This window comes from Tyto alba, unplaced genomic scaffold (genome assembly GCF_018691265.1).
Source record: "Tyto alba isolate M040663 unplaced genomic scaffold, T.alba_DEE_v4.0 Super-Scaffold_26, whole genome shotgun sequence".
In the NCBI taxonomy this organism is placed as follows: domain Eukaryota; kingdom Metazoa; phylum Chordata; class Aves; order Strigiformes; family Tytonidae; genus Tyto; species Tyto alba.
Window position 1 is genome coordinate 5,901,889 of NW_024881300.1, and position 25,057 is coordinate 5,926,945.

Genomic DNA, 25,057 nt, shown 5'->3' on the forward strand with positions numbered 1-25,057 from the left:
ATATGTTGATCATAAAGGGTATCTAACAGATTTTCCAGTACTTAGCTGTACCACTTGCTTCTTTCTCTTTTCTTCTTGTCTATGATGTATAATTAATCATAGATTACTTCATTTTGTTTCATTTCATTTACAACATTTATGAGCTTCACTTTGTCGGTATGAAATGCTTGTCCCCTTCTTTCCTTTCCAAAGTGGCGTAATTAGTGTTAGCATCTTTTTTAACAGGCTACATAAAGTTTAGTGGCTGGATTAAATCAAGTCATTAACATAATGTGCTATACAATTTGCCCCTATCTCTTTTCGTTTCCAGTACATCAAAGTGCCACAGAGTGCCAGTGTAATTGGGCCTTGCTAGCTTGTCAGGTTCAGTCAGGCTGATGGCTGCTGCTTTTACTAAAAAGCTTCCAGGCATGATAATTAATAGCGAAAAGAAGTCTGAGAAATGTAAAAGTTTGGACAGTTCTCTATGAATATTTCATACATTTGAATAATCAGAAGTTAACATTATCAATTTGATGTATAATACATTGATTAAAAGCCTTGTTTCAGATCCTCAAAATAGACATCAAAACTGGGAATTTGCATTTTCTTTGGCATGGTCTTTATATTTAAAAAAAATATATTTAAAAAAAAAAACAAAACCAAAAACCTTTTCTCTTCCATCCCCTCCTCCCTTTCACCCCCATGTCTACACTTTATCCTTACAGGAGATAATACAGTGTTCAATTATCACAATAAAATTTACTGCTGTCAGCCTCCAAGTTGTCTAAAAATGTGCCCATAAAGCAATTACTGACAAAACCAATTTATTTGGTGGTGGTCCCATTTTTTCTATAGGTGTGTTTACATCTCTCTTTTTTTGTTGCAGATACCGTGAGTGCATTATCTTCTGCTAACAGCAGTTTATTGAAAACTGTCATTATCAGTTCCTGTAAATTAAGATCTCAGGGTCTAATTAATTTAGACATGAAAATCTCTCTTAAACACTGTTAAAAAGCAATACCAGTTGCTTGTGATTCTGCTGGTCAATGAAACATATTTCTGCATAGGTGGGAAGATAAAGTTGCATAAGTTTATGTATAGCAAAGCAATAAATACTTTTCCTCTTTTTTTATGCCTTTTGTATAATTACTTGAACAGTACAATTCTTCCTATGAGATGCCCGCATTCATTGAAATAAGAGAAAATCATTTAGACATTATATTGTATTGTTGAATTTTGGCTGACTTGATTTTTCTTTACATTTGTTTTCTGCAGGATTTGAGTGCCTTTGGTATACTTCAGGGAGATTTCTGAGTGCTGAATGCTATTTTTTAAACTGGCGTATTCTGGGAATATCTATTCTGAATTTAGAAAACTAAAATTTTATGGTTTTAGTATTATCCTGTGTTGCTGATTTGGCTTGATTTTACTGTGCCAGAAGTACTAATCCTTTGTATTCTCTTAGTGTTCTCTAGATCTAACCTTAGTTGCTTTGTGCTTTTCTTCTATAAGAAATTGGGGAAGTAAAACTGCTGCACCAGCATATTTAGTGAAACAAGAAATAAAATTCATGAAACAGAACTATCTTATCAGAGTAAGATAAAAGTAACATATTAAAGCTTTATAGTCAGCATTTTCAAAGACTACTGATGAGTCTAATATTGAAAAGGAGCATTTGCAATTCTCCATCTTTAAGGTGGTTGTTTGCTATTATGGTTACTATTAGACAGGAACTAAAGCAAAAGAGAGGAAGTTTGAAGAATCCAGGAAAGACCTAAGTTATCTTAAAGTATGAGATGACGGCAGTTTGAATAGACAGTACACTGAAATGATGGATTTATAAATTCTAGCACTTGTCAAATATGCTTTGAAGTAATAATTAGAAACATGTACTACATGTCATTCTTCTTGATCTGAGAACTGAAAGAGGAGGGGAAAAATAATACCAAAAATACCCCCAAACACCAGATTTTAAAATGATGCAAAACAACAGAAATGTAAGTCATTAAGTAACCCATTACTTTTTAGGTAACAAAATAATTAGTCAGAATATTAAATTAAGTAGAAAGTCAGATTTAAGACTGAATGCATAAGCCCACAGGAAAAGTATCAACAGGAGCCATTTTTAACCTAGCTGGTAATATTTTTTCTGGTTATGAATATGAATGCTCTTCAGTTGCTTACTCTGATATATTTATCAGAGCTCATTGACATGGAAGTAACTTATGATGACTTTACAAGTAGAAAGGAGTACTTATCTAACTGGAGGTCTAAAGAGCAAAGGATGGGATTTGAAACTAAATTTGAGTTTTGATAAGCTGCAATATATATAGCTGCAGTATATTTAGCTGCAATATATATATGCATAATTTTTTTCACACTGTGGTTAATATGAGAAAGAATCAAATTCCATTCAATTTTGCATGTTTATATTATCCTCACACAATACTGTAATTGGGTGGGGGTAAGACACAGTATCAAATTTTAAGTATTAAAGCTCTAAGTAAAAATAACAGCTGTAGTTAAAATGTGCAATTTGATGTATTTTTTTCACTACAGATGCAATCTTAACAAATTAAAATGCTATACTGATGCTTTTTACCCATAGTAAGGGTTTTTTTTCTAAATGGTTTATCTTTCAAATACAGGGGTTTTAAAGTTTAATTTGTTTTTTAAATTAAACCATTAGTCTAAGATCTACATATAGAAAAATACATGCATAGATATATACAAAAGCAGAAATCCCATTATATTTCTTTGTTTAGTTTTTTACATAATACTGATATTTATTTCATATTATTTCTGTAACTTACATGCTGACATGTATTAGCATACTGAAAATATAGAGAGTAAGACCTCTTTTTATCAATAAATTTTATTTTATGTTTATTTACTTAAGGATTGTACTTCCTGTTGAAATGAAGGGCAATTGTAAGTTTACAGAGCATTTGAATTACTTAACTGTGTGAATAGTTGGTACTGATGTAGCTAACTGGCTTTGAGATTTGACAAAGTTGTTTGGGTTTTTTTTTTTATTTTATCTGGTGGTATAATCAATGGTGAGTATTTAAACACTAAAAATAAATTAATACTCCTGTTGGAGATAGCCTGCAGTAGTGATGGGTATAGCTTAGTTCAGGACTGTAACAATATTGCTTATGTAGCCTTCCCTACTTCTTGGGGAGGAAATAAAACTCAAGAGTTAAGAAAGTTTCTATCTCACCAGTCAAACAGCTCCAGATATTTCTGCTTTTTTGTATTTATTCATCCCAAGAAACAGTTTATCTTTAAAAGCTCTTAGTTGGTGCCACCTGCACGTTGGAAAACCAAATCCTTAAAAACAATTCAACTTCAGGAGAAATATTGAAACAATTTTATGTTTATTCTTCAGAAAGGGTGGGGGAGGCAAGCCATTTGAAGGGAAGAGAGTATTTTATTCAAGTGATCAAAAGTTATGAGCAAATTGCAAATGCAACTCGAAGTTCAGATGTATAGTTGACGCGGTTATGGTGGGAAAGCTTCACATCTCTCAAGAACTTAGTATTTTTTACAATAAATTAGAAATTGTCTATTCTGAAAAAAAATCAATATGTTGATGGTATGTTATGGATTTGCATAGAAGAGGCAATATCTAATCATTGAAATGTCTCAAGCTGTAGGAAGTAATTCATGCCTTTGAAGATATTAAAGATGAATTCGTGCAGTGAAAATGGTGAATTTGGAGTCTGCACTAGATAAAATGGCAGCAACCAGAGATGTACTCATTGTCACAAATAGCTTTTTTTGTTCAGTGTGTTCTAGATAGAGCTGAAGGGTTTGCACTGAACCTTATTATGGTACTAACTGTTTGGCACTTCATTCTTCTTCACATGGCAAAACCAGTGATGCTGAGGGGACATTATATGTGCCTTTCCCTCCTTTACAGTAAATCCAACACCAAAAGAGCTACTGAACAAGGAGAGATCTCTTTGCCTCAGGCCTTAGGAAGAGTCTAAAGTGCATGCACTTTTGTAAGTCCATTTGGAGAGGGAAGAGGGAGCATTTCTGTATCCCTTTTTCTGTTCTCACATCTACATCATTGTGGGGAAAATCTGAAAATAGAAGATCTTGTTCCTAACACAAAAAGTCACTGCCTACAGTTAAGGATTATAATAATTTTTTGTAATATATATTTTTCTGTGTATATGTTAGATGTTGACCTGTTAATCATAATTACTTAATGAGTAATGTTTGTGTAGACAGTAGAATTAGATTGACATTCCTGTGATAGCATTCATTTGCAGCTCTGTTCTGACATTGTTAATAGGATGATTACAGGAATTTGACGCTTGACAGAGCAAGAGGATGATTTCTCATTCAGTAAATATATTTGTCAGTTGAGTAATATTGATAGTGATTGACGTATTGGTAGCAAAGGGATGATTACTCGTGATTATTGGACAATAGCTCATATCTGATGTGCTCTCTGCTTGAAATAGAAGGGAACAAGTAAGTAGACTGTGGAAATAAATGCATAAAATATTAAGGACTAAAATATTTTTGAGCATTTGTAAATATAGCATTCAAGTTCATCTTATGGCTAAGAAATTTCATTTATTTTGAGTTTTTCAAGGCCAATGTATTAGTTAAAACTGTGGATGTAAAAAATATGAACATTATTTACATTGTTCCTATAAGCAATGAATTTTTAGTACTGCTGTTCTGTGCAGAAAGCACAAATACTTTTTTTTGTAAAGCACTTCATTCTGTGGGATATTATTGTGGACTATTTGAGTCTATTGGAATTTTATTATTCACATCCAAGTCTTAGCATTTTATTGTGACCTAAAAGAAAATTGAAATATGGAATATACAGCTTCTTGAAGATGGCATTCAAAACTTTTTATGGATTTAAATAAAGCTTTTTTTACTCTTAGAAATCAGAAAGATGAGCAAAGTTACATTGAGACTTCAAATTCTGATGTAATGTCCAATGCAATTAGTACTTAACCTAATCGTAAAGCTTGTTGAAGAAGTTCAGTGATTCTTCGAAATCTCTTGGTAGTGTTAATTACAAAGAGTCAATATTAAATAGTAAAGAAAGAATATTGACATAGACTAAGTATCTTGCCCATGTTTTGTTTTCCTCACTTGAAATGAAAGTACTGAACCAGTTTCTCAGAGACGATCTTTGAAAGCATTTAGCATTCTTTACTATGTGTGTCCAGTCTCTCTGTTAGAGGAAATTTCATATTATATTTTACACTAACTACTAAATTTAAAGACTAATTTTATTCCCATCAAAGCAGAAGCGTTTATAGGAAGTAGTTTGTCATGACAAACTAGCCATTTTTCACTTGGATGGTATCTAATAAAGGAGACCAAGGCTTAAAACACCCAACAACTTAGGAAAAGATTTAAATAATAAACCTCACTCTGCATCATAGAAATATAAATGGTTGTTTAAAATGAATTCTTTTCATATATTGGATGCTACATATCTTTTCAGCATGTCTACCTAATATGAGCAGTTTTGTATTGGTAGTGAAATATGCTAGCTATGCTGTTCTTAATCAGATCTATATTTTTTTTATTTGTAAACGTATTTTTTTTAATCAGTTTATGTTCTCCTTTGCATATGCTATATTCATGTTTAATATTAACGAAAGCAGGCCTTAAAATATTCTTGACTGTTAAGATCTAAAGTAACTATTTTTTTCTTGAAATTTTCTAGTAGTATTACTTAGTTACTTGCTTCCCTATAAGTTAAAAAGCAGAACACCTGGATTTACCCTGATATTCTTAAAAAACTGTAATATTCTTTGTCTACAGTATGCAATTACAAGTGTTAAATATGTCAAACAAATTTTAAGATGCGTAAAAGGCAGACTTTATAATATGGGATATTGTATTTGGACTTGATTCATAAACTACTGTCTGTGTACAAACTAGTCTGACATAGCTGCTAAATACTTTGGGGCAAACAAAACCACTCAGCATATCACTTTAAATACAGATGCTAATACATCTGTTCAGTGCAAGAAGAAAAGAGTTGTTTCTGAAGTAAAATTAGACAATAGAGCCAATTTAATTTTTTATGCATGTGAATGTAGAGTGCTTGAGGTTATTAGTTGAAACTGAGTAACCTTTCCAGGCTTTCATCTCTTTCTTTTCAAATTTGAATATGAAAAGCATATTCAAGTCAAAGACCATCACTTTAATGACATTTGGCAGTCATTTGATTTATTAGATTTTTAGGAAAAAATTTTCCTTTAAATATTTCATCATTCTATGCTAATCCCAGTAATATTGCCAGCTGAAGCCGTGTACCTGTATTAGTGGAGACAGAATGGTGTGGAATTTTCTCTGTCATCCTAGTAAAATTTCCATGAATCTACTGAATAATAAAACAACCTTATTGAAATATTCAGATTTAGGTTTTTAGTTAAAGTATCTTAGGATACATAATAAAAGGGAAATGTCTTTTGAAAGGAGGGGGTAAAATTACTTCATCAAATATTGAAAGGGCTTGACAGCAATGGAAATTGTTCTATATGATAGATATCTTTACAATAGGATACACCTGGGTTTTAGTTTGATTAATTAGATAATTTTCTTGGAAAAATATAAGATATCTCCATAATAAATTAGAATCTTGACTTACAGTTCTAACACTGAATCTAGAAGGCTAATCTTTTAAATATTGTTACTTCAAGTGATTTCAGTTTACAGTCGAAAGTTGTCAAAATATTTCCATATAGGGGAAATATTTTTTATAAAGTTACGAACTTGAAAAGAAAATTAATAAAAAAAATTTTTTTTTCACATTTTTGAACTCCAAGTTGTTCTGTTTGCTCTTTGAAGAATCTCATCTTTGAATGCTCACCTATGTAGCCCAATTTTGAAACCATACTGGATTTTCTTTCTTTGAATTACAGCATTACTTAGGAAAATATTTGTGACTCTCTCTATTGAGTTTCACATTCCTGTTTAGATACATAAAGCTTATTAAAATTTGTCCATACGTAAATAATACAGACTTTGTCGAATAGTATGAAACAGTTTCATACAAGCAACAGAAAAATGTCATTTTAGTTAAAGATAAGAAAAGGCTCTGCTGAAGAACAATTGGGATATTACTTCTGTTATCATATTGTTAATTTTAACTTTCAAATGTATATGAAATTGAATTCCATATAAATAGTGTGTTACTTTACATGCCTAACTGCTTTGTGACTTGATGGCTTTTTATTGAACTATTTGTAGTACCATCTGCAGTAGGCACTGAGTAGCAATTCTCTTTCATTTGGAAAACTTTGGTACCTAATATTACTGAGACTATTTCAAGCAGTTACAGGATCAAGATACAAATCACTTTGCTGTATAGCTAAAAATAATGGCAACTGAAGTTTGTGTTTCAGGTATCATTTGTACATGAAGATAACCTTAACCTAATCTTCTCCAGAAGAGTATGACTATTGCAAAAATATTTTCAACACCAAATGTAAATCAGTATCTGTTACAATATTTTTAGCTACAAACCCTGGGGCTTTAGAATCTCATTGTGTCTCTGTCAAAATCAATCAATCAGTGTTAATCATATGAAATAGCCAATGATTTACATGTATGTTTGTTTTGGGCAACACTTCAAGAAACACAAAATAATTTGTATTATGTTTGTGCTTTGTTTTTAAATAGGCAACTGAAAAAATCCGGATTGAAATTATATCACTCGGTCTTACTGAGTCACAAATTACATCAGATGAAACAATACAGCAGCTGTTTGTAGAATGCAGATTATACAATTTCCTTGCAGAAGAGACCCCACTGTCACTTCCAAAACCAACAAGTGGTCAGAGAATTCACTATAACTATAGCAGTGGTAAGTATGATGTATTCCTGAGCAGGCGTGTTTCTTCTCTTAAATTCTGTCTTATGAAAATGTCTACTAATAAAGTCTTCTTCCTGTATATATTATAATTGCATTTGTCTGTGTACTGAGTGTCTATTTCCCCAATTTGGCAGGAAATATTAAAGGTGATTTTTAAGAAATGAGGTAAGGATGCAATTATCGCATATAAAATGAATTATTGAAGTAGGCTTGTGTATGAAACAGTAACATTACGATACATTTAAATATGCTGCTAGCACATAAATGTTAAAATTAGGGTATACATAACTAAAATTTATGTATTCTTGTAAAAAGAACATGATGAACTGATTTTTCTATTGTTGCGTGATGATACAGTAAAAGAAAAATATTCCATGTAATCATGTACAACTAAAATACAGGTGAAAAGTGAAAATATGTAATTGGACTTGATCATCACTTATGAATATTCAGTGTTTCTTTTGTAAGAAGTTTTTGAAATAGGAATTTATTCAGCCATGTTTAGTACTAATACTTTACTATGTACTTCATAATACTTAATCCTGCATGTTCCATATGCTATTCTCTAATAAATGAACACTTGAAAATACTTGATGTCAATACACAGTCTAATTTACACTAATAGCATACACATAGCTATTATAATAATTGATAATTCTCTTAATTATTTTCCCAGCTATTTCATAGTATTTCAATTATTCATCAACTTCTTTTTTCTGTTAAAGTCTATTTTATTTGAGGTTAAGTCCGAGTGCTTTATGTTGACTTGGACTTTATTGTATTTTTAGCTGAGAATATCCTCGAGCAGGTTAATCAGTTTGCTATGTGTGGCACACCATTAATAAAGACATTCAAATTAAGCATTCTTTTAAAAATAGTTTTGTAAAAGTGGCTTTGCAAAAGTGGTGTCACGGTCAGATCTTCAAAATTGCTACCATCTAGAAACCTGATTTTAGAAGGAGACTTGCCAAAGAATTTACTCATATCTTCCTAATACTTGTAAACTATTGGATTTACACCATAGTTGAAGACTGAAATCCCCCTTAGATGTCACATCAACCATCACTGTGGTGCTACTGCCCATTTGAGAGAGAATGTAGAAGATGGGGCACAGTGTGTTAACTACTGTGACTCTGAGAAAGACAGTAATCCTTGTAAGGCTTTAGGAAAAAAACAAAACTAAACTACAAATATTAATAGCACTTCAAACTCTTTCATTCACTGAGGCTTACTTCCATTCAAAAAATTAGATTTCTGGTGTCACATACTAAATGAGACATCAGATAAGTAAGAACTTTTTATAAGCTGAACAGTATTCATCTTGCTAGCTACTGTAAACACTTTCCAAATGTTCTAGACAGACATAATTGAAATAAATTTTCTGAAACCTCATTGTAATAATACCATAAGCCAATAAAAGCTATTTAACACTTTTCCTTTCTCTTGCTTCTTGAATTCTCATTGCTTTGAATATAAGAAGCATTCTGAAGGTGTAAAAATTGTTACACAATATTCTGATTCCTCTGTATATTTGGTATGGTCTAAGCATAATATAAGTTTTTTAACTATTGACTCTGCAAAGTTAAACTAGTAAAACGCAGCAATGTTATGATGAATACAGAATGAAATTTCAGACTCTTAAGACAATTATGAAAGTTAAATATATTTCAAGCTGTGATATTTGAAAATAGTAACATGCTTTGTAGAAACTGTAATTCATAAGGCTTTCCAATCTGATGTTGCTGTATCATATTATTTCTGCTCGTCAAAACCTGGCTCCATAACTTTGATTTTTCTATTTGCTGCTTCAGTATCGAATATAGAACTGTTTAAAATATCCTAATGAATTGATATTGGAAGATGATTTTGATCTTAATTGCTTCAGGACTGTGTACTGCACCATAATACTATTATGGTTGTTATTTGCAGAGTTTTGCTTAGATAATTGGTCATCTAATTTATACTCAAGATTAGCTTTGCATATAGAGGGAAAAAACTTAATGAGTCTGCTTTTTGATAACGTCAATTGGAAAGTCAGTAAGGTAATAGTAATGAAACCTGCATGTGTGTTTACTATAGCTTTACTATATCTCTTAGTCATGCCTAATTAGATTTGAGTATGTTGAATATTTGAGGTTAATTGAATATTTTCTTTAATAAAAATTAGATTTGCATGGGTAGAAAGAGATTTACTTTGAGCTTAGAAGGAAACTAAGACTCTTCTAGACTTTTGCATGAGAAAATCAGGGTAAGTCTGTAAGTAATCTAAAAAATCATTAATCCTTATAAATAAAACATTTTTTATTATTTGTAACTGGAACAGCTTGACTGTTTTAAAACCAGGTTAACTGATACAGAAGGCTCCACGAGATTCATTGCTTAAAATACATTTGAAGTTTTTTCATACCTTGTGCACATCCTTTGCTGTCATTGCTTGACATGTAAGATACCAGAAGATTAATGGAATCTTGTTGAAAAACAATATAGTAGAAGTCCATTGATCTGGACAGTCAAAATCCTATGAATTTCCCTGTTCACAAGTGGTTAGAGCTTGTAACTTGACATTAATTGTTTATTTTGACTATGACTTTTTGACTAGAAGATCATTTTATTTCTTCCAAGGTCTTGGAAGAGAAACCTGAATGGAAGGCTTATACACTCTAAGGTTATACCACATAACTTTTGATTTCCTATGACATTAGGTGTCATATTTACTGATGGCCATACTGACAGATGAGAGGAGCTGTTGTGTTCAACAGTGGTGAAAATTGTTATTAGAATATCAAGGAATGCTTCCAAACACTACAGGTACATTCAAAGAGTGGAACTTGCCAAATTGTTTTCACACCATGACTTTATCCTACAATTTGGTAAAAAGGAAGGACTCTGATTTTTTGATGAGGTTTGTTTTGGTAGGGTTTGGTTTTGATGTTAGGATGTGTTACAGATCATACTAAGCAGTGAATTCATATTTTAACTTTTTAATGCAGCTTATAATTGCGTGCCAGAAATTATTTATTTCCAGTCATGTCACAGTATATGCTTTTAAGTGAATATAATGTCAGCTTCACTGTCAGAAAAACACAGGGAAGCATGTTGCTTCAAGCAAACAGCCCAGTCTTCATTGCATATAAATGCATCTATTGATATTTGACTCAATTTCAGTAAAATAAATATTTTTCTTGTCAAGGCCATAATTACTTAAATTACAAAGCTAAGATTAATTCATAAACGTTAACAAAAAGCATTGATATTTTATTAAATATGAAGACTTAACTATGAAGATGCCGAGATGACAAGAAAGTTACTAGAAAGTAAGATTGGTAGAAGCTCCGAAATGTGTCACAGTATATAATGGTTCTAGAGAACAGGCAGCAGAAATAGAGAAAGATTTACAAAATTTTACAAAGATTTAATCTGACATTTAATCAGAAAACTTTCTCTCTTGAGTGAACAGGTGGTTATTTAAACAACTTGAAGTACAAGTGTAAGTAGACCAAAGGAAGAGGAAGTGAAGAAAAGATGATGGGGTTTATTTTTTGTTATAAATAAACTTCTGAAGATCCATTTTCTCAAAGGTGGATTCCTCAGTACAGTTCAAATGAAAACATTAAGACCTTGCATCAGAAAACACTGTTACACTTCTTTGTATTTATTCCTTTTCTCCATTAAAGCTCAACATAGTGAGGTGTTTTTTCTTCATCACTGTGACGATACTCTGCTTCAACACATGGTCATTTCGTTTTGTTAGAATGTGAACTATGAAAAAACAAATGCTATAATACAACTAGCTATGTTAATGTTTGGAATTGCAGTGATTTTTAATGAGGTTTCAGGGTCCCTGTAATCTTCAGGTTTTGGTGCTTCTTTAGGACAAACTTTAAAATTATCATTTTAGATGTAAACTGTCACAAGTTAATTTCAATTATTTTTGCAATTAATTGGATAGAAATATGAGATGTTCCATGCCTTGGAGCCTTGTTATAATTCAAAGTTCAGGCAGTACTAAGGGGTGATATGAAAGCATGTTAGTCATCAGGATCTAAAAATATATTTTCATTGCGGTTAATCATTTTCCCCAGACTTGAATGATGTTCTTGTGCTGAATGTTTTACTTGCTAGTCTGAATTTTTCCATTGAGTGGAATTAATTTGAACTCTTTAGGTTTGTAAATAATTTCCATTTTAAATGGTTTTAGATACAGAATTAGTAAACTGAGGAAATTCCATTTGGAATGCTTATGGGAAAGGGAAGAATCTGTTGATGTGGCAGCTCCTTTGAAGTTCTTTGGCTGTCCATCTGTCTCCCTGCTGCCTCCCCATCACTTCCTGTGGTGGCCCCAGGAGCACTTGGCCATGAGAGTAGCACATGTGCAAAGTCATCCACATGCCCAAAAGAATATCAGATGGCAGTAACATCTTCTTTTAACCTGTCTAAGAAAGTAAGACTATTGTTGGTGGAACCTAAGGATTCCAAAATAAAGCACAATGCTTTTCTTTCTGTTAGTTGAGAAAAAGGTGTTAAAGGGCAGATTCCTTTGATTGAATGATTCAGAGACCAACTGTACTGTTTTCTAGAAGTAACTGATTTCTAATAGTGATTCTGCTGGCCAGGTAAGAGCTGAGGAGCAGCTTTGGAGAAAACTGGAGAACCAGTAGCTCTGGAAGGTGTGCTTCCTAGAAGGACTGTTATAGAGATGTGTCCCTCAATAAATCCCTCTGCAAGGGATTCATTTGAGCCTGCTTATCTGTCTTTCATACTTATGTATTCCAATACTCTGTGCTCCTTGATAGAGCTGGTAATTTCTGTTTATACAAATAAGTCTGTTTTGGATGGTAGCAGTGTGAAATACGTTAAATATTTCTGTCAGCACATACGGATGGAAAGGAAACCTTAATGTGATGTAGAGAGTGAAAAGGGTTTTTTTGAGTACAGTGGGAGAGTAACTAGAAGAGACTGAATATAAAAGGTGTTGGAATTTAAAAACAGACAAATTTCTAGCTCCTCCTCCTGCCCTCAAAAACAAGCTAAAAATGTTTCTAAGAGCTATGTTTGTTTCCCAGAGGGTTATATTCATTCTAGTTCTGTCCTAGCAAAATTTTTTCAGCTGTGTTTCTTACTTTAAAAAAAAAAAAAAAAAAAAAAAAGAAGTAATTCCTTTAACACTGCTTTTCAATTTTCACACCCTAAATTTTTATAATCTTTCACAGTAGTTTACTGATACTTGTAGTCGGATACCACTTGCAAGAAAGCAGCTACTTGCTTAATATAAGGTGCCCAAAAGCTTCTTAAAGAATTTCCTAAAACCCTGTTTCACATTCTTTTATTGTTTTTTCCAAGCCAAGGTTATTTTTCACTGTAGGTCACATTATTGGTACAAAAATTAAAAGCTGGTCCTTGTGTTTGTGTTGTAAATTAAAACAATAGAAGGTTCTCATAGCACTCACACTCTCCAGGCTGTGGATTTTGTCCATTCCCTTGGTCTAGATGTTTCTTTTATTGAAATATTGTGGCAGGAAAGGCGGATTAAATTACTGAGGCTGTCAAAAAGGACAAGCACTCTGCCATACGTTATCATTATCACTAGCTTCCTTGGTGGAAGAAAATATAGTAAATCACTTCAAATACAAAGCAATAAAGACCACTGGCTTTTAAAATCATGACTACTATTGCCATTAACAGAAAATGACAGCTATGTGGAATGCTTAGATGCTGTTTGGATCTTTTTTGACAGTGTGCATATAAACCTGCCAGTGACACACCATTAGATCACATGACCTTTCAAATTTGATTCCAACATTGTTACTTTTCCTTATGGAAGACAAGAGAAATAAATGTTTATTTTTCTTTGTTCTTCATGCTTTTTCTTCTAAAAGATGAAAAATAATTGATAACTATTTATATTCATTCTGATTTGCTTTGCAGTGATATATGTGGATAAGGCAAATAATCATGTAAGAAGAGAGTATCTCAAGTCCATGCTTCTAAAGCCAGATCTACATACTGACAGGTACATATTAGTGATGAAAAACTCTGTAAAATGTCTTGATAAATAATGCTTATAGCTTGCCTTGTTTGACTTTATTGAGGAGATAACACTGGGAAGTTAATACTTAACTAACTAGAGAAAATTTTATTTCAGCTATGAGTGATACCCACATTCTGATGTGGCAATTAATCTACATTTCTTCTCTGAGTAGGTTCATGTGGCATGGAACATTGCAACCTATCTTAATGTTGTTTTAGTGCTGTGTTTTGTTTTTGATTTTTTTTAACAACTGTTTTGCAAGGCAGAGATTCAGTCATCAGCATTCTATCAATAATGAATGTGAAAATCACATATCTGCCTGATGGTAGAGTAATACATCTGTTGCTTACCAAGTTCAGAGTACTAAAAGGAGTGGAAGAGCTTCGGAAAATGTTCCTTGGCACTAGAATTTCCAAAAACTGAGAGACAGAGATCTAGCAGACAGCTATTACATGAGTACATATGAGAAAGAGTATAAATAAGTCTTGTCCAAGCTCATAATAACGGATTTGTTCGTATTAAAATTTTTGATTAAGATAACATGCACATTACTTTGAGACAATCAATGACATCCTTTGATTCTGTTGCCTCTTGAAGATCAATCTTCATTAAAATGAAACAATTGTGAACTTAAAGATTCATTCAATTTGCAGAAGAATAGAATACCTGCTGATTATATTTGAAATGTAGGAGTTACTTGTAAATCTTTGAAATACATATTTATTCACAGATTCACCCTGCAGTAAGAGAGTGAATGATCTCTCTTCATTCCACTTACCTTCTAAGGCTGATTTTCATGTCTTGGCCAGAAAACAGGTTTTCCTGGAATGGAGCAGGGAGCACCATGAAATGATTATTTGTTGGGATGGAAATATCATACGAAAACATTCTTAGATTTGGAGATTTAAAAAAAAAAAAAAAGTCTTCACTTAATAAGCAAGCAGAAGAGGAAAGTGAGTAACATACTCTACTAAAAATTTCACAATACCGAGGACAAAATATTATTTGACAGATAATTCAGCAAAGGAAAATAGCTAGTCTGTGGGCTGCAATTTCCCCTATAAATACTTAGCTATCTATACTAAATACTAACAAACCTAAGGTAAAAATAAGGTAAAATAACAGCAGTGAACATTTTTCCACAACAGAAGCATTCATCTTTTACATGTGCCATCATGGTACTGTTCTCTTTGGTACTAGGTAGGTTGTTTCCTGCATTTATCAGTTTGTCTAGTTTGGTCTGTGGTGAATTTTCAATTCTGTGTTGACTAAATAGCAAGGCAGGAAGTTCATCAGTAGTCCAGTTCCCCACCTCATCCTAGCAAGACCACCAAGAAACAAAATTTATGGAAAGATTCTGCCTATCCACCAAATGTTTTCAACTCTGTGCATTTTGAACCTGGTCTAGTTAGATCTCCAACACATGTTTCCTATCACAAGCATTACAAACTAGTATCAGAGCTTTTTCAGCTGAAACAGGAACTGAACTGAACTAATGCTCTAAAGCTCAGGAAACCAAGTTATCAAGGATATAAATATCACTGAAAATCGCCTGCACGTGGTTGAGCCTGACACTTTGTTGGTGTTTGCTCCTATTATGTGGCCTAGCACACAGATAGCGTATTATGTATATTAAGTATTAAGGTGAACTTTCTCCCTGTCACAGTAAATGTTAGAAGTGATACTCATAATGATTGGCTCCATATTAGAACATAAATAAATCGATATATCACATGCCATTTTTGTCTACTAGAAGGAGAGTTAGTTTAATGAACGTCCCTTGAAAAAGATAAATATTTTCAGGTGTTAAGAGATATTGATATAATACATAAAAATACTGCTAAGCCAAAGTTACAGCTATAGCCTAATCCTATAGTTGATACAGGAGCCAACTTGGCCCTGAGAATAATGCATCTCATAGCTTTATACTCTTTTAGTTTACACTTGCAAATAAAAAGATGTAGATTAACATGGCATTTATATGGGAAAGTATGTTTATTTCATAGAATCGTGGAATTGTTTAGGTTGGAAAAGACCTGTAGGATCGTCTAGACCAACCATTAACTTAGCACTGCCAAGTCCACCATGAAATCATGTCCCTAAGAACTCATCTACACATCTTTTAAATACCTCCAGGAATGGTGACTCAAGCACTTCCCTGAGCAGCCTGTTCCAGTGCTTGACATTCCTTTAGGTGAAGAAATTTTTTCTAATAACCAATCTAAAACTTGTTGGGAGTGGGGTTTACTGTTCTTTAAAAGATCAGATTTCAAAACAAAGTTGATTTTTCTCTTCTTTCAATTTAATTTCTTGATATGGAATCATTGTAAGTGTTTATTAGAAATACTGATTTTGGTTCCACATGGGAATAGATGGCTTTAATGGCAGAAAATGACAGAATATTCAGTATTCGAGTAAATATGCTGCTAAATAGAATGATATAAAATCTAAAATATATGAGCATGATATAGTAGGAGAATAGGAAGACTGTTTGAATTGACTGTTGGCAATTGTTGCATACCACAAAGATGGTACTTCTCTTTTCTTAAGCATCTTTGTCTTTACATTTTCAGACAGACAGTGTCTCTATCATTAATATGGAAAATTTGTCAGAACACTTGCTTTTTCTTATAGCTGTGTTGTGTGACATGGATAGCCTTTTTGCTTTGTTTCTTTTTCTGTATAATAGGGATTCAAATTACATTCCTTACTTATGTTAGGAAGCGATACTTGCCAGTATGTGTAAAATTTTGCAAAAAAGAAAAAAGGACACAGAATTATTATTTTATTTTATTATCTGAACCCCATAGCTATTTACTTACATGTTCAAGTCTTTAAATCACTTAATAGCAGGAGGCATCTCTGGCAGTTCATTTAACTTATTGTAACTGTGTCATAGTTATCTTTTATTCTTCATCCTGTTTGTAGTCCCTTGTTGCCTTTCAGCATTTTAAAGAGTGTTGAAGTTTGGGTCATATAGAGAAACTTCCTTGATTCCTCATGCCAGATTGTACTTGCAATGCTTGCAGACCTGGCGGTAGAGTATATGCTCTCTGACAAGTGTCACGAGAGACATATGTGAAGAATGGAGGAATCCATTCTTCTAACAGTCACCCTGCTGGGATAACAAGAGTGAACAGGTTTACGCAAGAGGTTTCCAGGATGATCCTGACAGGTGTATCATCTCTTGGTAGAAAATGACTGTTCCTCCAAGAAACTGACTATATGAAGTCATTGTTCTCCAGAGTAACAAAATCTGTTCATCCATGCTATAGGAGTATAGAGCATGTGTACAGTGTTAGCTTCACATTAATATACAGTACTAACACACAAGGTTTTCTCCTTCATGTTTAAAAATGACTGGTCTCTAGAATGAAGAATTAGAATAAAATTTGCCTACGTCATAGCTTTTGCTCAGGCACTCTCAATTCCCTGCTCATGATAACACCTTGAAGTGTTATCTTAACAGCTCTGGTAAATATTTGTCCAGGTTTTTCTGCTCCATTGTAAAGCACATTTTCAGCTTCAAGCAAATACTATTTTTTTTACTTTTCTTTTGGCTCTTTGTTAGCAGACAAGTTTCATTTAGTTCTCTAGTCTTTCGTGCAGTGCTACTTTCACATGGTACTTTCAATGGGATGTCAAGATTTCTTCTTATTCTGTCAGTAGGCATGGGATTCCTGCAAGGAAGTGAGTACTGATACCTGGTGTTACATGAAAGAAATGTGGAAATGAGTTAGAAAATCTAAGATCCTAGAGAGAAGTATGGCAGAGAAACACTATGCATTGCTTTATTTATATAAGAAATCCTAGTTGATATTTCAACTCCCATCAAAATTCCTTACATAAGAGAGGCAGTGTTAAGGTAAGATGGGACACCAGCTGCACAGTTGTGCATTCTGTGCTGAAGCAGAGCTAGGAGTTCATGTTCATGTGCAGTATGATCCAAAGCGATGTAAACTGTGTCTCTTTAGCCAGTTCAATATGAAAACAAAACTCTTGCAATTTTTGATAAATGAAGAAAAAAAGTAAAGCATACTGCATATCGTATTTAAATATTTTCTAAACTTAAAGCATTTGTAATATTTTTTTAAAAACACTGAAGTCAAACTGATTGTGGTACCATTCTTGCAGTCTACTCATTGGAGTTTTCCCATATGATCCAGGGTTCAAATCTCCTCCTTCCTGATTAGCAGCAGAGAGTTAATCCAATATTGTGATCTTTTAGATATATTGGAACTATAGAGGTGCAATTCTTCTGATCTGTTTTGTTGAGACTTGCTCTATTCATGTAAAATACTTGGATCTGATCTGAACCGGAAAGTGGACCAGTATGAACAACTCTCCACTTTGGCTCCAAGGTACTGTTCCAAATGTTGCTAGGCCTGCTTTTAGTTTGTACTTTAGTGAAAATTTTAGTAGTAGTTGGTACCATTAAGTGTTAAAAATTAATCCACCAAATTCATGGCTTCTCCAATTAAACTGATTTAACATGGACACAGAATCATAACAGAACAGTTCTGTTCCCAATACCCAACAATTTTATCACTAATTCTTACAACTTTTGTTTTTATTTCATTAATATTTATCTTACATGTCTAAATATTTCTTTATTTTTGATTGAGTTTTAGCAGTTTTGCTGCTGCTTAGGTCTGTGCTAAAATCTTAAGTTAGATCCATTATACTCAATCAAGCCACCTGCTGTTGGAAATAGCTGTGATATTTTTCCTATTTTGCCTCCAGAAAATTTTTTGAAGACAACATATTTTCAATAGGTGTCTGGTTTTAGTGAGAAACAAATATTTATGTATGTATTTTCTATAGTTAATATTTGTTAGTAAGAGCCAAGCACAAAAATAAACTACTATAAAAGCATATTGCATTTGTTGTTGTTTAGTCTTTTAGGAAGATTTGATTATATTTCATCGAACATATCCTTTCCTTTAGACTTGGATTTTATACGACTTGATTGTTACTCATTTGGAATTATGCTTACTGTAACATTTTTAGACTGTTAAGGCTCACAAGCATTCACAGTTTAAGCAACATTGCCAAGACATACCAAAAAAAGTAGTTAGCTCTGAATTCCTGTCATTTTATCAGTCTCGGTGTTTTTGGCCCCCACACAAGCCACTAATTCAAGTCAGCTCCAGCACAATGCTGGAATTATGTGTTTAAAAGAAAAGCCATACTTGGATGCAATGAGTGTAATTTAAGTTCACAGAAGAAATGCAAATATTTTGTATAGCTGTTGGGCTTAGATGTTTGGGATGGACAAACAGGCTGTGTTTAGACAGCATGGTAAATGTTCAGAGGCCTTTGTATCCAGGCTGGACTCATGGTTAGTTTTCTATGTGTTAAACAGGAACAGAAGAATGAAGATAAAATATGAGATATATTGGTCAGAGGGAACAAGTGCAGGACAAATAACTGTGTAAGGTCCAACTTTAAATAATGAATACACCAGACAACATTAGAAAGATACTATTTTAAGAGAACTGCCTGTAGGTTCCTGTTATTTTTGTGGTATGTGTTCTTGGCTAGAATATTCTCGCCAAGTATCTAAATGAAGTGTGAAAATTCTCAATAACTTTCAGCTAAATATTTTACACTTGGTGTTTGGAAATACTTGATTCACTGAATATGGCTAGTGTTTCTGATATCAGGAAAACGTTTGATATGGTTTATCTTCCTCAATTGTTTATCTCATGTCTCCCACACCACTCAGTGTGAAGCCAAGAAAATGTATGGCTTAAACTTTACTAAGGCTAGATCTAAATGATCAAGTGGTGCAGCCCCAAGAATCTGTAGTGTAAAGCAGTTGTTGCTAATGGTCTGATATTCACTGTACATAGATTTTTAGGATAATTTTGAGAATTCAGAATACTAGTGGATCCTACTGACTGAATGTCTGTTGCAGTGGAGTGGATTAGGAGCACATCTTCAGTTTAGTTTAGTCTTGTTCAACAGGAATCCAGTTAATGCAAGTAAAACACTGTAACTGGGGACAACTGAGGAGTTTTACTTCATAAACATGTTCCACTTCAAAACTGAAATTATGATACAGATTCATCTTATGTGGCTTTATGAATTGAAGTAGTTGAACTTTTTTAACAAGTTGGTGATATTAAAAGGCTTTAACCAACAAATCATAATGACATTTAATCTAAACTTTTCATTATTGCTTATGAATAGTTTTTATTTCTTCACATCAAATAATTTGTGTGGTATGGTCAACACAGTAAAAATCCTTAAAAAAAAACCAAAACCAAAAACAAAAACAAAACCTACCACAACTACCAAAAATCCCCTACCTTTATTTTCAGATATTTTATATAAATAAGTTTTGCTATAAAAGCCTCAAAGTGCATAGATACAATCTTGATTTTTACCTACAGGGAGTAAATATAAAGAAACTAAGTGACTTGAACAATCAGCAGCTGAGCTAAACAAATTTACAAGTTTCAAAGGTGAAAAAGGCTTTAATCCTTGGACTACTCTGCCTGTCACTGCCATATGAACAGAGTGGTGGAGAGAGGGGAGAAAAATTAAACAATTCTGTAAGCCTGCAGATCTGTGGTTATAACCTCTCTGTCTTTCTAGTACTGCTAAATAATGCTAAAGTAGGAAGGAGGATTTAAAAGAAAGGATCGCAGACTATTCTTATCATAGAAAACGTTGAATATAATTGATGAAGACTTCTGGTTTATGCTTGACTGACAAAAAAAAGAGTGTGTGTTTTGTCTTTTTTTCTGTTTTTTTCAGTTAATTTTCAACTCTTTTTGAAGGTACCATATATCTATATTTATTTTTTTTTTTATGCTTAGCCTACGATTTACAGTGGTCAGTGATCCCCCAGAAGATGAACAGGATCTTGAATGTGAAGATATCGGTTTCGCTTATGTCAGCTTGAGAGAGATATTTCAGAAGCAGAGAGATATCATTGAGCAAGATATTGATGGTAAGTTTTAGAGATTACTTACTTGTAATCTTGTGTTACCTACAAATTTTGTTGAATTTCTGCTTTTCTCTGCAAGCTTTACTGTGTGTTTGACATTGCTTCAATAAGAAATTATTTTATATTACCTAATGGCGTCTACATTTTTTTGCAAAAGTCTGCAAAAACTGTGTACTATGGTTATTCCTTAAAATTTGTTTTAGAAAAACAAACGAAACCAAACCAAAACCAAACAGCATTCCCAGCTCATAGTAATTATCTTATAAAACCTAAGAAATTTCAGGACATGTCCACTTACTATAACTCCCTATTTTATACAACATACTTCATGCTAGTAAGTCTATACATAAATATCTTTTGTTATTGAAATTTATGTCATTAATTGTGTACTGCTAATGTCCATATCGTATTTGAAGTTATGTTATAACCCCCAGAGTACTTCAAGCTTGTGTCCTCCATATGAAACCTCTGTCTGAGACAATATGAAATACTGGTGACTTTGTTTAGGTATCAGTTCAGAGTGAGAATCCTTCTGTAACAGACTGTGACCGAAATTTCACTATGACTCATTAAAGAAAGGTGAGATGAATAGGAGATGTGGAATCTTACAGCAGCATTTTATAATGCTGGTAAGAAGACTCAAGAAGGCTACTCGATCCTTTCGTAGACCGTGAAGGAAAATACTCCTCTTGCTTAGACTTTCCTGTTCCCCAAGGTAGCAGGGACACGGTTATCAGTGGTGCATTTTTCTCCTTACCTGTTCCTCTCCATCCTCTTTCCCCATTGTGGTAAAGCTCAGTGCAGAGGCTGAGAGTAATCTGTTTATAAAACAGTTACTCTCCTATAATGGTAAGTGAACCATCTTGATTACTAGACGCAGTGCACCCACGTTCACAAGGTACTCTGCAATAGCAAGAATTCTAGTTAGCCCTAGTTGAATGCCAAGCTAATGTGGCTTTGCTACTTCTGCTGTGTCTAATTACCGTACCTTGAGTGATGGGGAGCTGAGTAGCGAGGGAAAGAAATAGGCTTCCTTATCCATTTCCATTATCATGCATGATTTGCATCCATGCTGTAGCTAAAATACTGAAAGTATGCATCAAAGTTCCAGGAACATGATAAGGAAAATTCTAAGAGGAATCAGATTTCCATACCCTGGAAAAATAATATACAGATTTGATGCATTTCTTACTGTGGCTGAACCACTTAATATTTTCTCCACTAATAATATTTCTCCAATTAGTTGTACGAAATCACCTCTCCTCCAAAAAGGTATTTCATAGTCTCTCTCTGGAAAATTGTTTTTGTTCTGGATTTTATGGCCATAATTCCCATTGTCATAATTCTCATTTGATAAGATTGATTAGAGATGTAAATATAGTTTTGTATGCTTGACAGTCACTTTTCACAAAACTCTTAAAACTCCTTATCATCATCTAAGATAATTACGATGATAGGAACCGCTGGGTTTTGTTACTAGTTGTTGTTCTGTCAAAAGGTAATCGTTACTATGTAATGATAGTTACCACAGTATTGTGAGGAGCATTTCTTCCCTGAATCATGGGACATTTGAACTAATTTTTATTTTATGTATGTTAGATATGAAAGTGATAATAGTAGATAGAAATACTTCTATTCCTGCCCACACTTCTCCCCTTCCCTGTAGATGCTGTACAATTTAGATTTTTTTTTTTATTGCATCCATACCCATACTTTCTGAAAGAAAACTTAGAACTTTCAGAGAATTAAAATTAAATTTACATTAATGTATGTCAGATCATGGCAAAAGAAGAATATATTGGTGTATTTTCTTGGCCAAAGTCATTGTAAAAGGATCTGTTCTTAAGAGCTGGACACAGACTTGAATTAAATGTAATGGCACAATAAATAGAATTCCTAAATAATACTGTACACATTTTCTGAGGTGGTTATTAGTTTGAGGGAAAAAGAATAAACCTAGACAGAGGAACCTTCATAGGGAACTACCACGTGAAGATCTAATCATTCTTAAGTTATATAAAGTAAACTTCTTTCATTCTTTTTGAGGACTGCAAGTATGTATCTTTTTCACATCTTGTTCCTTTCGTTGCTGATTGTGTGAAAGTGGTCTGCATGAAATTTGTAGCAATTGAGTGAGTGGCTAAGGAAGAGGCTGGATGAAAACAGTTTAGACAAGACGTATAGTAAGATGTATCAGAGATAATATGACAATATTAAAACTGAGAAAATAGAATTAATGTTATATTCTGATATCATTAATTAGAGTTACCCTAGCATTCTTGCAAGTAAAAATAATAACGTCCCCTGAAGTCTGCTCTTTAAGTTGACAGTTCACCGAGTGATTTGTCCAAGGATATACAAAATGGTTTGGCTCTCGTAAGATTAGCATCCAGTCTGTCCTACAATAGCTCAGTCAACAAAGTAACTGATGGAAGGTTTATTTCATGTTTTTCATTCTCCAAACCTCTTCTGAGCTGTACCAGTAGCCTAGAAGTTGCAGCATGCAGTGTCATTGCATGTCCCAGAGTACTTACCCTGGTTTATACAGTAAATACATAACCTTGCCATTTGTCTGCTGTATAATTTGCTTTGAAAAGACGTGCTGTCAAGATTATTTGGTTTTATTCAGATTCCTTCTAGAGTCATGCTAGGCAGCCTCATTGCTTTTTATGCAGGACTGGGAAAGAGCCTCATTTTTGACTGTTAGCAGCATGTTTTTAATCACAGCAGCAGAGACTGTGGCCCTCTGGGCTTACTTAGATATTGTAAGAGTGCAATTTTAAATCATGTTAGCTAATTTCTGTAAAATAGAAATTTTAAGTACTACTTTAAAACCACATAGACAAAGATGAAGGTAGTTAAATAGTTTATACTAGGGGAAGTACCATCTTTGTCTGCACTTCACTACTTTACAACATAGAGAAGCCTGGAATTAAAATAATTTTGCATTGCACCAACTGGAAAAAAGAATTTACTATTTAAATACTGAAAACTGTCCAGGCTGATTTGGACCAGTCATACACACAGTGTAAGAAATGCATTACTTGGTATAATTTTTTACTTAAACCTTTTAATAAGTATGCATATGTGTCTTTAATCGAGTTTGGAACGTTTATCTTTAGGCATTGTGAAAAATAATTAATTTATATAGGCAATTGTCATACATACCGTTTTCTTTATTTCAAAATTAGTTCCAACACTAATACTTTTATTGATGTACTTCCTAGTTCTTAGAGCGCTCAGTTTCCAGTAGGCTGAGTGTCTGAACTGGAAGATTTCTTTTTTATTCCTTTTTTTGTTTTTTTTCTCTTTTCTTAAGCATATGCTTAGGTGCCTTTTAATCTGTCCAAATGCTAAGGAGAATTATCAGAACAAAAGCAAAACCTTAAATGAAATTGCTAATGCTGTTTTCTGATGTTTCCTTTCTAGTTTTTGATTCACAAGATGATAGTGCAGTAATTGGAAAGCTCAAAGTAACAGTGGAAGCCCTCCACGCACTGCGTTCAGTCTATGAGGAATGCAAAGATGACTAGGAGGCATGAAAGGGAAGTTTGCCTACAGAAGTTCCTTCTCCCAGTGTAAATACATGCTTGATAGTGCTTCAAAGATGAGATCTTTGTAATTCTTATCACATATTTAATGTATAATTTATACGAAAAGGATGCTTGATTTGTAGTTGTAAAGTTTTGTATACTTTTCAGTCTGTTTGTTTTTATATTTCCCCCCTAAGGCTAAGAATCTCTCCACAATGGACAACGTCTTGTAAATAATTAATACCTACATGATTGAATGATGTGCTTTATTTGCATTTTCAAGATTTTTTCGTACATAAAACAGTAATAAAAATGCAAGTCAAATTTTTAATTTTTAATAAAAAAAACATAAGCCTTAGAAAACTGATTAAAAATACTTTTATGTTATCCCTAATCACCCCACTAAATGGAATGCCTGTGATTAGCCTCATTAAGAATTTTATACTGTGAAGATTTTATTAAAAGCAATATATGAAAATTACTTGGATTAATGTGTTAATCTGCCTCTTTAAAATGCTAATATCCATTTTATGCACATTAAATCTCAGTATGTGTTTTCTTTGATGCATGCAGTTCCTATCAATTAAATATAAAAAATGAGGCTAGTTGCAGGACTTATTAAATTACTGCAACCTTTTTTTAAATAACTTTTACCCTTCTACTAACATTCTAATCAGCTGTTTATG

The 25,057-nt window shown here is 33.1% G+C and overlaps 1 protein-coding gene across 5 annotated transcripts in view; it reads left to right on the forward strand.

Moving 5' to 3' along the window:
* Positions 1-24,852, forward strand: part of RPGRIP1L (RPGRIP1 like) — a 77,551-nt gene extending 52,699 nt beyond the window's left edge. For 4 of the 5 annotated variants that reach the window (XM_032998609.2, XM_032998629.2, XM_032998637.2 and 1 more), the window contains 4 exons: positions 7,660-7,843; positions 13,778-13,862; positions 20,708-20,841; positions 24,268-24,852. In XM_032998609.2, coding sequence (XP_032854500.2) covers positions 7,660-7,843; positions 13,778-13,862; positions 20,708-20,841; positions 24,268-24,371 — 507 coding nt within the window. In that variant the 3' untranslated portion in view covers positions 24,372-24,852. Of the gene's footprint in view, positions 1-7,659; positions 7,844-13,777; positions 13,863-18,108; positions 18,242-20,707; positions 20,842-24,267 lie in introns of those variants that run through there. The other variant, XR_004407942.2, reaches the window with a different exon arrangement.
* The last annotated feature ends 205 nt before the right edge of the window (positions 24,853-25,057 follow it).